The sequence below is a fragment of the Molossus molossus genome, unplaced genomic scaffold (assembly GCF_014108415.1).
Source record: "Molossus molossus isolate mMolMol1 unplaced genomic scaffold, mMolMol1.p scaffold_m16_p_5, whole genome shotgun sequence".
NCBI lineage: Eukaryota > Metazoa > Chordata > Mammalia > Chiroptera > Molossidae > Molossus > Molossus molossus.
The window spans coordinates 64,880,498-64,895,850 of NW_023425388.1; the positions used below are offsets into that span (position 1 = coordinate 64,880,498).

At 37.6% G+C, this 15,353-nt stretch overlaps 1 protein-coding gene across 5 annotated transcripts in view; it reads left to right on the forward strand.

The window, feature by feature from the left end:
• GOLGB1 (golgin B1) overlaps positions 1 to 15,353 on the forward strand; it is a 98,401-nt gene that overhangs the window by 25,126 nt on the left and 57,922 nt on the right. For 4 of the 5 annotated variants that reach the window (XM_036242318.1, XM_036242319.1, XM_036242321.1 and 1 more), the window contains 4 exons: positions 2,416 to 2,544; positions 10,668 to 10,793; positions 13,320 to 13,442; positions 14,547 to 14,660. In XM_036242318.1, coding sequence (XP_036098211.1) covers positions 2,416 to 2,544; positions 10,668 to 10,793; positions 13,320 to 13,442; positions 14,547 to 14,660 — 492 coding nt within the window. Of the gene's footprint in view, positions 1 to 2,415; positions 2,545 to 10,667; positions 10,794 to 13,319; positions 13,443 to 13,792; positions 13,919 to 14,299; positions 14,490 to 14,546; positions 14,661 to 15,353 lie in introns of those variants that run through there. The other variant, XM_036242322.1, reaches the window with a different exon arrangement.

Here is a 15,353-nt window from a genome sequence, read left to right on the forward strand (position 1 = left end):
GGGCGAACAAAAAGTCAACAGAAAACATGGAAATGAAACACCAGTTGTGACTTAGAGTTTAAGAAAATTAAAAAGGCTAATGGGAAGAAGTAAATACTGAAGTGAGATATTTAGATAGTAGAGGCACATAGCTTGTGGAAAAGTTTCATCATTGGTTACATGATTAAGCTAGATGATCTCTAGGTTTCTTCCAGCTCTGAAATTCTTTTAATTCAGTGACTTGATAGAAAATATTCTATGTCCTTGTATGGCCACATACTAGTGGATTAAAGTTTTATGCATTGTAGGTTCAATCAGTTAGATCTTCTTGGCCTCCCTATAAAGTGTGTTCTCTAGATTGATGACCACCACCAATAAAACAGCTTGAGGTTGGGAGATAGAGAGAGGAGTAAGGAAAGTGGTGCCTTTCGAGGAATAGAACATTGTTTCAATACTTGTCTTTATTACCTTTCTGAGTTTGGTACAGAATATATGGAGGCTAATATATCACATATGTACACTATAGTTGGCCTAGACTTCACTCTGCATAAGAAATCTTTTTATTTTCTTAATTTCATCCTATCTCACCCTTTGACCCACTAGTATTCTTATTCTCAATACTTTGATTCTTGGAAAATTAGGTTTTAATTGATTCTCTAGGCACAACCCTTGGGGTAACGAGTTAGCTGCCTAGTTAACACATTTTTGACTGCTCATGAGTTAACTCGTGTTTTCCTGCCCAAATGTTGCGGACCGTGCACGAGTTAACTTGGGTTTGCACTTGCATTAGCTATTCAGTTTTTGAAACTTAGGGTAATACTATAGGATTATTGTATTTGTGACTCTTCGCCCTGAGGGTCGAAGTTTGAAAACCAGCACACCATTCTATATTCTTGAAGTAACTAGGGAATGGATATCTGCTGGTTCAAATGAGTGCAGCTCAGAACCTAATATGCAGTTTGCCCAAAAACGTGCGGTCCCTAGCATATGTCTTAGAGATTTTTACGCAGGACGCAATGTGTTAATCTCTCTTTTTGGGTCTAATGCTCTGAAGATATTACTTTTCCTATATGATAACCTTATTTAACTTCTCAAAGTTTGTTTTAGAAGCTACTCTCATTCTTATATAATTTCTTCCTCTTGATTTTTCTTTTCTTCCTTCTTGGTTTCTCCTCTGGTAATTCTTTCTTACCCTAGCTGCAGTCACAGCAACTTTCTCTCCTCATGTTGCTTTGTTTCTTCTGACTCCTTTTTTCTACTATGTTGTTAAGGTTTTTAAATTATCCCTTTTATGGGACTGAAAAATTATCCATTTTATAATCTGCCTTTTTTTAAAGCTCTGAGACCTTAAACAAACATTTTATAGCATCAGTTTCTTTCTCTGTTAAATAGAAGGGCTGGATTAAATGGTTTCTAAGTTCTAGCAGTCAGTCACAGCAGCCCTTTAACTGTTGTATTCCTATAGCAGAGCTAGGTATTTTGTGCAAAGTATAGTTGAAGAAATGATGGCAATCTTCAGATGCTTGACCAACTACTATGTGGGAGGAAGTGTAAAATTTTTCTGTGTAGTTCCAATAAGGAGACTAGGTTCATTTGGGGAAGAGGGTGTGAATTTAATAGGGAGGCATAATCTGGCTCAGCCTAAGAGCTTTGGGGGGGGGAAACAGACTATTGAAAGATTTTTATTTCTTCTCATTGGTTCTTTTATGATGTTTTGCCCCTCACTTAGCAGTTTTGTCCTCTGGTTCTTCAAGGAAGTGGAACTGAGTTTTTCCTTGAGTCCTGTATGACACTGACTGGTTTTGCCCTCAGACTAAAAACCATAAACATGGGAAACTCGGTGCCCTTTTTTCCAACTATTAACACTCCTGCAGTATCATCTGCTTTTGGTTGCTCTCCCTATTTTCAGACAGCTGCCTTTATTTATTTATTTATTATTATTTTTTTTAATCCTCACCTGAGGAAACTGCTTCAGGTAGAGTGGGAGGGACGAAGAGAGAGGGAGAGAGCGAAACATTGACGTGCGAGGAACACATTGACTGGCTGCCTCCCGCATGACCCCAGCTAGGGCCGGGGATGAACTGTAACTAAGGTACATGCCCTTGACCGGAATCGAACCTGAGACTCTTTGGTTTGCGGGCTGACGCTCTAACAGCTGAGCCATACCAGCCAGGGCCGCCTTTATTTCTTATCCAGGTTTATAGCTGTTATCTGAGGGAGGATGGGTCTAGTAGGAGCTACTTGGCTCTACTGAAACTGGAAAACTGTAAGGTTTCTTCCTTCTCGTTAGGTCCGGTGTTATTTCTTACTCCCATCAGTTTGATAAAGCTGTAACAAATGGTTTTCTAGGGCAAATTAGAGGAAAAGAGCAAATATATATTAACTGTAATATTTTTAAATACTTTAAATAAATGACTTTATTTCCTGCATTTTCAGCATGACAAGAGTTCCACGGAGGAAGAGATGGAAATAGAAAAGATAAAACATAAACTTCAGGAGAAGGAGGAACTAATTAGCAGTTTGCAAGCCCAGCTTTCCCAGGCACAGGCAGAGCAGGCTACACAGGTATGGGTGTATGTCAGTCACCTCATAGTCGTTAGGTGTATGTCACCTCATAGTCGTTAAGTTAAAAGTTCACTAAAGCCCATTGGATTATTATATGACAAATACATTATTTTAGGTGCCCAGTGTATATTTATCCATGCTACCTATCAATTTCCTTCCTTCCTCCCTTCTTCCCTCTCTTTCCCTCCCTTCCTTCTTTCCTAAGTCTGGTAATTTTACTAGGCTATACACTGGTATTTGTCATTCTTGGTTTATGTTTATAGATACTCATTATGCTCTTTTTTTTATTTTGTTTTATTTTTATTTATTTATTTTTTAAAAATATTTTTATTCATTTATTTTTGTTACATATGTTTCTCCTTTATCCCCCATTGACACCCTCCTTCCCATGCCCCCTGCCCTGTCCCCAGCTTTGTTGTCTATGTCCATTGGTTATGCATGCATGCATAAAAGTTTTGTGGTTTATCTCTTCCCCCTGGCACCCCCTCTTCTGAGGTTTGTCACTCTGTACCCTACTTCTATGTCTCTGGGTCTATTTTGTTCATAAGTTTGTATAGTTCATTATATTCCACATATAAGTGAGATCACATGATATTTGTCTTTCTCTGCTTGGCTTGTTTCACTTAGCGTAATACTCTCCAGGTTCAAAGGATAAGAGCTCTTTCTTTCTTACAGCTGCATAGTATTTCATTGTGTATATGTACCACAGCTTTTTTATCCACTCATCTACTGATGGACACTTGGGTTGTTTCCAGATCTTAGCTATTGTAAATAGTGCTGCTATTATCATAGGGGTACATGTATTCTTTCTTTAAAAAAAAATTTGTTTTTAATTTTATTAAAGTAATTTACTTATTTTTGTTACAGATGTTTCTCTTTTTTCTCCCACTGATTCGCCTCTCTCCCTCCCTCCCTGCCCTGTCCCCAGCTTTGTTGTTCATGTCCATTGTTCACGCACACATGCGTATAAGTTCTGTGGTTTTCCTCTCCCCCACCACCCCCTCTTCTGGGGGTTGTAAGTCTTGTACCCCACTTCCATGTCTCTGGGACTACCCCATTCCTCAGACTGTTATGTTTATTATGTTCCACAAATAAGTGAGATCATATGATACCTGTCTTTCTCAGTTTGGCTTGTTTTGCTTACAATAATACTTTCCAGGTCCCTCCATGTTGTCTCAAAGGATAAGAGATCTTTCTTTCTTAGTGCTGCATAGTACTCCATTGTGTATATATACCACAGCTTTTTTATCGATTCGTCTACTGATGGACACTTTGGCTGTTTTCAAATCTTAGCTACTGTAAATAGTGCTGCTGTGAACATGGGGGTACATATATTCTTTCTGATTGGTGTTTCAGGCTTCTTAAAGTATATTCCTAGAAGTGGGATCACTGGGTCAAATGGAAGTTCAATTTTTAATTTTTTGAGGTAACACCATAGTGGCTGCACCAGGCTGCATTCCCACCAGCAGTGTACTAGAGTCCCCTTTTCTCCACACCCTTGCCAGCACTTGTTTTTTGATGATTTGTTGATGGCTGCCATTTTGACAGGTGTGAGGTGATACCTCATTGTTGTTATAATTTGCATGTCTTTGATGATTAGTGATGTTGAGCATTTCTTCATATGTCCCTTGGCCATTTGTATGTCCTGTTTGGAGAGGTGTCTATTCAGCTCCTCTGCCCATTTTTTAATTTGGTTCTTTGTCTTCCTTTTGTTGAGTTGTATGAGTACTCTATATACTTTGGAAATTAACCCGTTATCTGATGTATCATTGGCAATGATGTTCTCCCATGCAGTGGGTTGCCTTTCTATTTTGATGGTGGTCTCTTTTGCTGTGCAGAAACTTTTGAGTTTGATGTAGTCCGACGTGTTCATTTTTCCCTTTGTTTCTGTTGCCTTAGGTGATGTATCAGTGAAATTTCTTCTGCTTATGATGTCCGAAATTTTGTTGCCTACATCTTTTTCTAGGATTTTTATGGATTCAGAGGTCACATTTAAGCCTTTTATTTATTTAGAGTTTATTCTTGTGTGTGGTGTAAGTTGATGGTCTCGTTTCATTTTTTTGCATGTAGCTGTCCAATTTTCCCTACACCATTTATTAAAGAGGTTGTATTTACTCCACAGTATGCTTTTGCCTCCTTTGTCAAAAATTAATTGAGCATATTGCCTTGGGTTCATTTCTGGGTTCTCTGTTCTGTTCCACTGGTCTATATGCCTGTTCTTGTGCGAGAACCAGGCTGTTTTGATTACAACAGCTTTGTATTATAACCTGATATCTGGTATTGTGATCCTACCTACTTTGTCCTTCTTTTTTTTTTTTTTTTTTTTTTATCCTCACCCGAGGACACTTTTTCATTCTTTGTTCAGATAGAGCAGGAGGGAGAGAGAGAGAGAAACATCGATGTGAAAGGGACACATCGAGTGGCTGCCACCCGCACGACCAACCAGGGCCGGGGACAAACTGCAACCGAGGTACATGCCCTTAGCGGGAACCGAACCCGGGTCTCTCCGGACCGCAGGCCAACGCTCTAACCGCTGAGCCAAACCGGCCAGGGCTGTCCTTCTTTTTTAAAATTGCTGTGGCTATTTGGGGTCTTTCCTGGTTCCATATGAACTTTTGAAGTATTTGTTCTAGTTCTGTGAAATATGTCGTTGGTATTTTGATGGGGATTGCACTGAATCTATAGATTGCTTTGGGTAGTATGGACATTTTAATGATTTAATTCTTCCAATCCATTAACATGGTATGTGCTTCCACTTTTTTATATCTTCCTCTATTTCTTTTTTCAATTTCCTGTAGTTTTCTGCAAATAGGCCCTTCGCTTCTTTGGTTAAGTTTATTCCTGGGTATCTTAATCTTTTTGCTGCGATGGTAAATGGGATTGTTTTTTCAGTTTCTCTTTCTGCAAGTTCATCATTGCTGTGTAAGAATGCCATCAATTTCTTGACATTAATTTTGTATCCTGCTACTTTGCCAAATTCATTTATTAAGTCTAGTAGATTTTTATGGCATCTTTAGGGTTTTCTATGTATAATATCATGACATCTGCAAATAATGACAGTTTCACTTCCTCCTTTCAAATTTGGATCCCTTTTATTTTTACTTCATGTCTGATTGCTGTGGCTAAGACTTCCAGTACTATGTCAAATAAGGTTGGCGAAAGTGGGCATCCCTGTCTTGTTCCTGTTCTTAATGGAAATGCTTTTAGTTTCTGCCCATTGAGTATGATGTTGGCTGTAGGTCTTTTACATATGGCCTTTATTATGTTGAGATATGATCCCTCTATTGCCACATCGCTGAGTGTTTTTATCAGAAATGGATGCTGGATTTTGTCGAATGTTTTTTCAGCATCTATTGATATGATCATGAGGTTTTTATTCTTCATTGTATTTATGTGGTGTATCACATTTATTGATTTGCGAATATTACCAGCCTTGCATCCCTGGGATGAATCCCACTTGGTCATGATGAATAATTTTTTTAATGTATTGCTGGATCCGATTTGCTAGTATTTTGTTCAGGATTTTGGCGTCTATGTTCATCAGGGATATTGGTCTGTAGTTTTCTTTCTTAGTAGTATCTTTTTCTGGTTTTGGAATTAGAATTATGCTGGCCTCATAAAACGAGTTTGGAAGTCTTCCTTCTTCTTGAATTTTTTGAAATACTTTGAGGAGAATGGGTATTAGTTCTTCTTTGAATTGTTTGGTAAAGCCCCGCCGTGAAGCCATCCAGGCCCGGTCTTTTGTTTGCTGGGAGAGTCTTGATTACCTCTCTGTCACCTCATTTCTGAGTTCTTCCAATTCTGACTCATGTTGTTCTTTTATGTCTTGTATAATTTTCATAATTTTTAACCTTTTGAAAGAGTCTAATTTTGATTTTGATTTTGAACATAATGTCTGGTATGCTTTTATAATCTGTAAGTATATTATCCTTCTCTTAGTTTTTTTTTATTTTTTAATTGTAATTTATGGGCTTTGACCTTGATTCTTATTTTTGTGTGAAAGCAATTTCCCTCAACTTTCAAAAGGAGTCTTGGATCCGGAAAGCTTTTTTTTTTTACTTAACGGACCTGCCTCTTCTGTTGTTTTTTGTGTTGTGTTCAAAGATATGACAGTTGGATTTCTACGATTTTCTTACTTCCTTTCCTCTACCCTTCATTTTGGTCTATGCCAACATTGTCCTATAATAATACAATGTAAGCCACATATATAATTTTAAAAAATTTTAGCAGCTACATTAAAATAGGTAAAGAAGAAACAGGTAAAACTAATTATAACAATTTATTTAATTTAGCCCAATATGTTCAAAATATCATACTTTCAAGATAATATAAAAATTATTTTTCCCGCCCTGGCTGGTTTGGCTCAGCGGTTGGAGCGTCGGCCTGCGGTACAGAGAGACCTGGGTTCGGTTCCCGCTAAGGGCATGTACCTCGGTTGCAGTTTGTCCCCGGCCCTGGTTGGTCGTGCAGGTGGCAGCCACTCGATGTGTCCCTTCACGTCGATGTTTCTCTCTCTCTCTCTTCCTCTCTCTCCCTCCCACTCTATCTGAACAAAAAAAAAAATGGAAAAATGTCCTTGAGTGAGGATAAAAAAAAAAAAAAATTATTTTTCCCCTACCCCACAATCAAATCTTTGGGAAGTGGGCAAAGGCTGGGGGAGGGCCAGAGAGATTTGGGGAATCTTGGAGCAAGGGTACTTACTTGTTTCTCAGGGCATAGCCTTGGGAAACTGCAATCCTTTTAGAGCAGTCAAACATTCAATATATTCAGTATGAAGAGCAGCCAGCTGTAGCTTATTTGGAATGTCTGGAGGAGAGGTCTAGGCAAATGAGCCTATGTTAGGATCTCTGGTTCCCGTGGCATATTGTATCATCTAGGGAGTCCAGAACTTCTCATAGCACTGTGGGTCTGCACAAATGTTAAGAGGATTGGAAGAGGCATGGCATCAGGGGAAGGAGGCTGCAGAATATGGGATCTGTATGACTGGAGTGCATAGGAAGGCCTACCCTTTTCAATAGCGGGTGCAAGTTGGAAATGGGGACTAGCCTCACTGTGGTGGGATGCTCAGCCAGTTAAGACAGGCTAGATCAGACATCAGTGCAGAAATATCTCTGTCTCAAATCTGCAAGCACTTAGAAAGTCCCTGAAGAGGAGCTTATCAGAAAGAGGGAGAAAAAATATATAATTTACTGAGATTAAATCCTGAAGCAACTCAGATAATACCTGAAAAGCATTGGCTAAAACTAGAAGAGACTGAGTTACGTTCATTGATGAGTTGAAGATAGGTCTTGTTCTGTTGAGTGGGCTCAAAAGCAAGATGAGATTTCTTATAGAAAATAGTTACCCTTTTTTGCACCTTTGAATTGTGACATGTGTCATCAACCCTACTATATTTTTAATAGTTCTTTCAGTAAGTCAACAACTAATGGCCATCTATTATATATATATACTACTTATTCTGCTTATAACTCTTGCTGCTGTTTCTTATTTTAATTTTTATTCATTTTTTATTGTTGAATGTATTACAGATGTTCCCCCCTTTTCCCCATTGACCCCCTCCTTCCCGCTCTCACCCCCCTCCTGCTTTCTCCAGCCTAATGTCTGTGTTCATTGGTTGTGCATATATGCATATAAGTTCTTTGGTTTATATCTTCCCACCCCTCCCACCCCCCATTCCTTTGAGGTTTGTTAGTCTGTTCCCTATTTCCATGACTCTGGACCTATTTTGGTCGACAGCTTATTTTTTCAAAGCCCTATTTGACACTCTACCTGTGACCATATACTCTCTTGGAGACTCATGTAGGCCTTCTGGAAACCCAATCCTGCCTTTTCTTGCAGCAGAGGATTCGTATTCTTCATAATCTCCCCTTTAATATTATTTTAATAATAATATGATTTTTTAAGCAATTAACAGGTATGGTAGGCCTATATATGTAAATCTGTACGGCATAAGTTTGAAACTTCTATTAAGTCACATTCCCTTTGCATTAGCTCTATGGTGACCCCACCTCCTTTCATAGATATTAAGGCTATAGCACTGGATAGATGCTTCTTCATCATGTAAGTCAAAGCTGGAAGATAAAAGGTTTTTGGGGATTTTACATTTTTTTCTGCACTATGTCTGAAATTTGGTGTATATTTTACATTATATCTCAATTTGGATGCTACATTTTCATTGGAAATAATTTACCTGTGTTTAGATTTTATAAAATTGAGAAAATAGATTCATTTACTTAAGTTATTCCAAACATAGCTAAGCTTTTCAATAACTGAACTGAGGGCTGAAACATTATTTTCTTTTAGTGTTCGCATCTACACTGAGAAACTAGTTCATTATTTTTAGGAGAATAATTTGACTTTGAAAAGTGTATCAACTTCAAATCTACAGCTGTGAGAAATGATAGCATATGTTCATACAAAGACTTGTATATAAATGTGCATAGCAGCTTTACTTGTAATAAAAAACTTGAAACAACTTATATTTCTATCAAAAGATGAATAGTTAAAAAAAAAAGATGAATAGTTAAACAAACTATGGTATATCCACATAATGGAAGGCTATCTAGAAATAAAGTGGAATGAACTATGCATCAGCAATATGACTTCATTTTAAACTTAAAAACGTGTCTATACTTATTTTTGCACTAGAAAAAATACAATTATAATTAAAATAATAAGTATTTATATATATCAGTTTAATTACCAGTTATGATTTACATAAGTATCAATTGTTTCTCAGGCTGTCTGCATAGAGCATTCCGATAAACACATTAAAATATTATATAGATGTGTAGAAAAGATATCATTCAAACTGAATCAATCCATTGGCACTGACTAGATAAGAAGATGTGTTTATTATAACACTAGGAACAACATGCACACATGCACACTTGGTACTTGCAAGACAGTTCAACGGTATTTTACATGAGGCAGTCAAGTGAAATGTGGTCGTACCAAAACATAGTTGTATTTAATGGAAACATTCTATATTTCTTCAGTTTTCACATTAACTAAAATGTTAATTGTTAAATTCCTTAGTCACATTAGGCTTATTTTAAGCCTTTTATAGCCATGTATGGCTAGTTGATAATTAGTTATATAGCACGTGTATAGACCTTCTTTTCCTTCTGTTTTGGTTATTCCTACTCTGGTCAATTTTTATTTCATTTCTAGACATTCTTCTTAGTGCAGGTCTATGTATTGGAAGGCAGCCCTGCTAAGTCAGTTTTGAGAGTTCAGAGGAGCTAGGTTGTTCTAGCCTGTTAGTCCTTCCTACTATGGACTCCTTGCATTTACCTAATATTGGAGAATGGGCAAGCCCTGCCAATTTAAATTGCTGTTAAGATTGGACAGCTTGTTTTCCAATAAGTGCTTATTGACTCTTTTGGAGTTTTCCTGTTCTCAAGGCCATGAGATGTTGCTCTGTTGCTTCTTCTCACAGACTTTAATACCATGCATCTGTTGTGCCTTTTGGTGGGTTGTCCCTAACTGCTTATATTTTGAGGTTTTGGGGACTACTTTCCTAGTTTTATTGTAAATATTGTCTTTGGGCTTTTGGCTTTGCTATCTAGCTGTACTGTCCCTGTCTGTGTGAGAGACATTCTATTCTAGTCTAGTCTAGTCTATTTTATTTTTTGTTAGAGACATTTAAAAAAATGCTGTTACTGCTTTTATCTTCCTATGAAAAATAGTTGTTTGTGTTGTTCTTAATCCTCACCCGAGGATATTTTTCCATTGATTTTTAGATAGAGTGGAAGGGGGGAGGGAGAGAGAGAGAAACATCGATGTGAGAGAGACACACTGACTGGTTGCCTCCAGCATGACCCTGACTGGGTCGGGGGTTTGAACCTCCAACCCAGATACATGCCCTTGACTGGGAATTGAACCTTCAACCCTTCAGCCTGCGGGCCAACACTCTAACCCCTGAGCCAAACTGGCCAGGGCTGAAAAGTAATTCAATAACTGTTTTTTAAAAACTGTAGTACATGAAATTCCCTTTTGTGTTAAGTGGAGATTAGAAGGATATTGGTAGGTATTTAGGGCAAGTGAGAAAGGGAGGTGAGAGAATTAAGAATGCTAATTCTTTTGATTAAATAAATATTTCTTTCCTTTTGTGTCTTCAGTTTGATAAGAGTTCAACAGAGAAGGAAGAATTTTCAGTGATGAAGCAACAGCTCCAAGAGAAGGAGGAACTCATTAGTACTTTACAAGCCCAGCTCAGCCAGACACAGGCAGAGCAAGCTGCTCAGGTAGGGTGGAAGTTACCTCATAATCATTAGCATAAAGAATCACAAAAATCTAATAGGTTATTTCATGACAAGTCAATTCAGACACTCACTTTCAAAATCTTAGTTGATGAAAGTATAAAGCTAGAGTGTTACACTAGAAATTAAAAGGGTATGGTGGTGGGAGAATAATTATAAGTGTTATTTACCTTGATGAATTTGCCATAGCCAAATTGATACCTGTTTCTTAGTTCTACAGGCCCAGATATTTGATTTTAATAGCACGCAGAGATTCAGTCTCTTAGGAATGGGCTCATGCTAAGTTAAAAATAGACTGATAGATAAACTAAAAGAAATATATATGATTATGTCCATTCTTTCCTTATAATAAAATCTTAGTGGGAAGTTAAATTATAATCAGATGATTACTTAATGAGTATATAATGAGAAAGTAGTATAGGTTATGTGATTTAATATTAAATGACACTAGTGTGTGACATTCTTCATAATTTTTTCTTCTACCAGGACCAGACTATTTGGACTGGTGTCTTCAACTCTTTCTCTGCTCTATTGTTCTGAATTTCCAGTTTTACCACCTACTCCCATATTTTTCCTTAGGGAATGCTTTTGGTTCATGACACATTTCTTTTTTTTCTGAGGTGCCTTTGCATTAGGTGTTAGTGGTGCCTTCTGTCTGTGGATTATCTACTGCTGTGTATACAGTTAAAATTGTAGATCCTAAAATCCTTACTTTTACCTATTAGCTTTCATTGTGTCCTTTTTATATACAAGCATTATATGCAATTTAGGATAGAAAATACAAAATATGGCCCGGTTGGTGTGGTTCAGTGGATTGAGCGTCGATTGTCCCATGGACTGAGAAGTCCCAGTTCCATTCCAGGTCAGGGGCACATGCCAGGGATGTGGGCTCTATCACCAGTAGGGGGCGTGCAGGAGGCAGCTATCCATGTTTCTCTTTCCCTTCCTCTCTCTCTAAAACATCAATAAAATTATATTTAAAGAAAATACAAAATATGAATTTACCCACGAGTGGCTTAAAACACTGAAGCCGAGATATATAAACATATTAACAGATCCATCACAATGTAAGTCAGTCCAAGTAAGCACATAGCAATAGCAACATGGCCTGAAAGTATTTTGAGAGGTGAAAGTGGTCACTTTGAGTGTGACAACCAAGGAAGATTACACGGAAAAGTTAGTATTAGGCAAAATTTGATAGATAGGTAATATTCTAGACAAGGTGGGGGAAGGTATTTTATTTGTAGAGAATGGTGTGAGCAAAGTCTGAGGGAAGAAAAAGACTATGGAACATTTATGGAAAATTATATGTAGGTTTGTTTGGCTAATGAAGGACTTCAGCACCTATATACTTTAAACACAGGATTCCAAGTTCATAGCGATGTCAGAATTCAGATAATCAGAAAAATTTTGGATTTTTGTCCTACCCAGAAGGAAAGCCAAGGTCAATTCAATGTGTCACAAATTGAGAAATCAACAATAGTTAAGGACCAATACGAAATGGACATCTTAAGAACTTGTGGGCATGCTCAACCAAAGACCTTAATGAAATGAATAAGCAGGCACTCATGCATGTGGGTGCACAGACACACACACGCATGCACACAAAACCTCTAAACAAAACAACACTGATACTGAGCAGCACAGTCAGTCAATATATTTCCATGTCATTCTGTTAAAAACCAGTTACAAGTGAGGGTGATGTAGAAACCTTCAAATAATGACAACTGAAAAGAGCTATCTGGGGAGGTGGTGTGGGTCAGGAAATCCACAAAGTTCTTTTTTTTTCTTTATTGATGTTTAGAGAAAGAAAGAGGGAGAGGGAAAGAGAGTTAGAAACATCAGTGAGAGAGAACATGGATTGGCTACCTCCTGCATGCCCCCCACTGGGGATTGGGCCCACAACCTGGGCATGTGCCCTGACTGGGAATCGAACCGGCGATCTCTTGGTGCATGGGTCAACGCTCAACCACTGAGCCACACCAGCCAGGCTCACAAAGTTCTTTAGTAGAAGCAATTATTTGAAAATAAGTCTAGAAAGAAAGATTTTTATTTTCCATTGCAGAGAATCCTGAATAAAAAGATTCATAAGTTTGAAGTTCGACTTATGAGAATTTCATTGAAAGTTTTTGAGTATGAGTGTGATATTGAAAGAACTCCCTCCTGAAATCTAACTTCACTTTGAATGTTTAATATTCTAATCTCCTTAAAACTTTAAAATATATGTACCTTTTGTATAAACACTTCTAGCAACCATGCAATTATAATTTTCATTCAAAATTATATTCAGGCTGACTTCTGAATTTGATAATAGGCTTTCTGTCACATTTGGAAGTTACTGTCAGGCCTGTCTCTCTTCCAACATTATCGACTTGGACATTCAAAATTGAATTTGAAAAACCTATTGTCTATCAGTTCTCTGTGTCTATCTTTGGAGAATAGTCTGAGTTTTGTTTGTGATATTTGAGGAGTGTAACTTGTATAGTTTCTCTGGTGTGTGTGTGTCTTTAGTTGAGTTCCATGCAGCAGGTGGTCCGAGAGAAAGATGCCCGCTTTGAAACACAAGTTCGTCTTCATGAAGATGAGCTTCTTCAGTTAGCAACCCAGGCAGATGTGGAAACAGAGATGCAACAGGTGTGTTGCTAAAACTTAGTAGAATGACTGTCATTTTGGTTAACGTTTAATTGTCACAGCCACTTTTTCACCTTTACACACTGCTCTTCACATAGCCTAAGTGTGCTCCTTAATTGGCTTCTTTTTGGTGTTTTTGTCTTCTATTGCATAATATTGATTATTTTTTCTTATCCTTACTTTCTTCTTTAACCAGGTTGTTGGTACTCAAAAGCTGAATTTAAGTGGCAAATGTATGTGGTAGTCAGAAATTGGTTTCTCTTTGGTTTGTTGATCATAAGCTACTACCTATGTGCATTGAAAACCTGATCTGAAGCTTCAAATCAATGAAGCCAGTTTTAAACCTTCAGAAATTAAAGATGACAAGGATTGATTTTAAAGCCATGAAGTCTTATTAAATCAATACTTTAAAAAAATTTTATTGAGTCTCTTGAAAATTGGCTTCATTGTTTTTGAGCTTATCACCTACTAACTCAAAGGTATTTGTTTCTGTTTAGTGTATAGTGCAGTGTAGTACCTAAAGGCACTTCAGTAGTCTTTCATGATTGATCTACTTAATTGTTTTGAGTGAAAACTTCTTCCAAGTTCTAAGCAGTCCTTCAGAATATACCACTAAATAAGGTTTCAGAATACAACACTCTTTAAAGTAGAATATTAATACATAAATGTATCATAAATTTATTCATTCAGCAAATGTTTATTGAGTGCATGCCTTGTGCATGACACTAGAAGAAAAATGGTTCTTGCCTGTAGAGAATATACTCGTTGGTGAGTGAGGTATACATGTACCTATGTTATTTAGGTACAGGACATTGACTGTATAATTTTAAAAGTGGATATATGTCATTTTCTTTCATTAGAAAGGCTTCCTAATTTAGGAACTTGCTTGCATCTCAGTTTGGTGGTTGTCAGTGCTGTGGAGGAGACATTCTTGGAGATGCTTTCTTGCTGCTGGTTGGGGAGCATGGCATGCTGGTGTCCCACTCTTTAATCTGTCATCCTCAACATCCCAAAATCTTAAATGCACAAATCTACACGACAGTTTGAGAGGTAAGCAGATAATAGTGCTCACATGTTAGCATATTATCTAAAACATTTTCTTCTCAGAAATTGAGGGTGCTGCAGAGGAAGCTTGAAGAGCATGAAGAAGCCTTGTTGGGCCGTGCTCAGGTTGTGGACTTGCTGCAACAGGAGCTGACTGCTGCCGAACAGAGAAACCAGGTACTGCCTTATGATCTTTACTCATTTCTACTTTAGCTTGCCAGGCAGCAGGTATAAGATTTTGTTATAAGTTTTCAGAGAATTGATGGCATTTATTCATTCTTTCAACAAATTCCCTGTGGTGGTGATACATATATGCAAAACAGATACAGTACCGTTTCTTCCCTCATGAAGCTTACATTTAACATGTTTCTTTTTAAAATTTTTTATATTTACCTATAATTCTTTTTATTTTTATTGTTGACACTGTTATTCCCCCTCCCCTTGCCCACCTCAACCCAACCCCTGCTCCCCCTTGCCTCTGGCCATCACCACGCTGTTGTCTGTGTCTGTGGGTTATACATATATGTTCTTTGGCTAATCTCTTCTTCTTTCATCCAGTCCTCCCCTCTGAGCTTACATTTCATGTTTTTCCTTTGTGATTTTAAATCTAGGGTGCTACTTTCTCTAGAATGTCACATTCTCCTCTGGTTTCAGTTTACTTCTTCTCTGTCTTGCATGATTCCTGTGCTTTATGTACTACTGTTCCTTCTATGCTCGTTTTGGCTGGTTGACTTTCTGTTGGATTAAAATAATCTCACCATGCAAGAGCCCCTTGAATCTAATGGTGATCAAGGTTGCTGATGTTCTAAGATCTTAAACTCAAGTATTCATACCCTGACTGTAACCCACCTTGTTGTTCCCTTTCTTAGA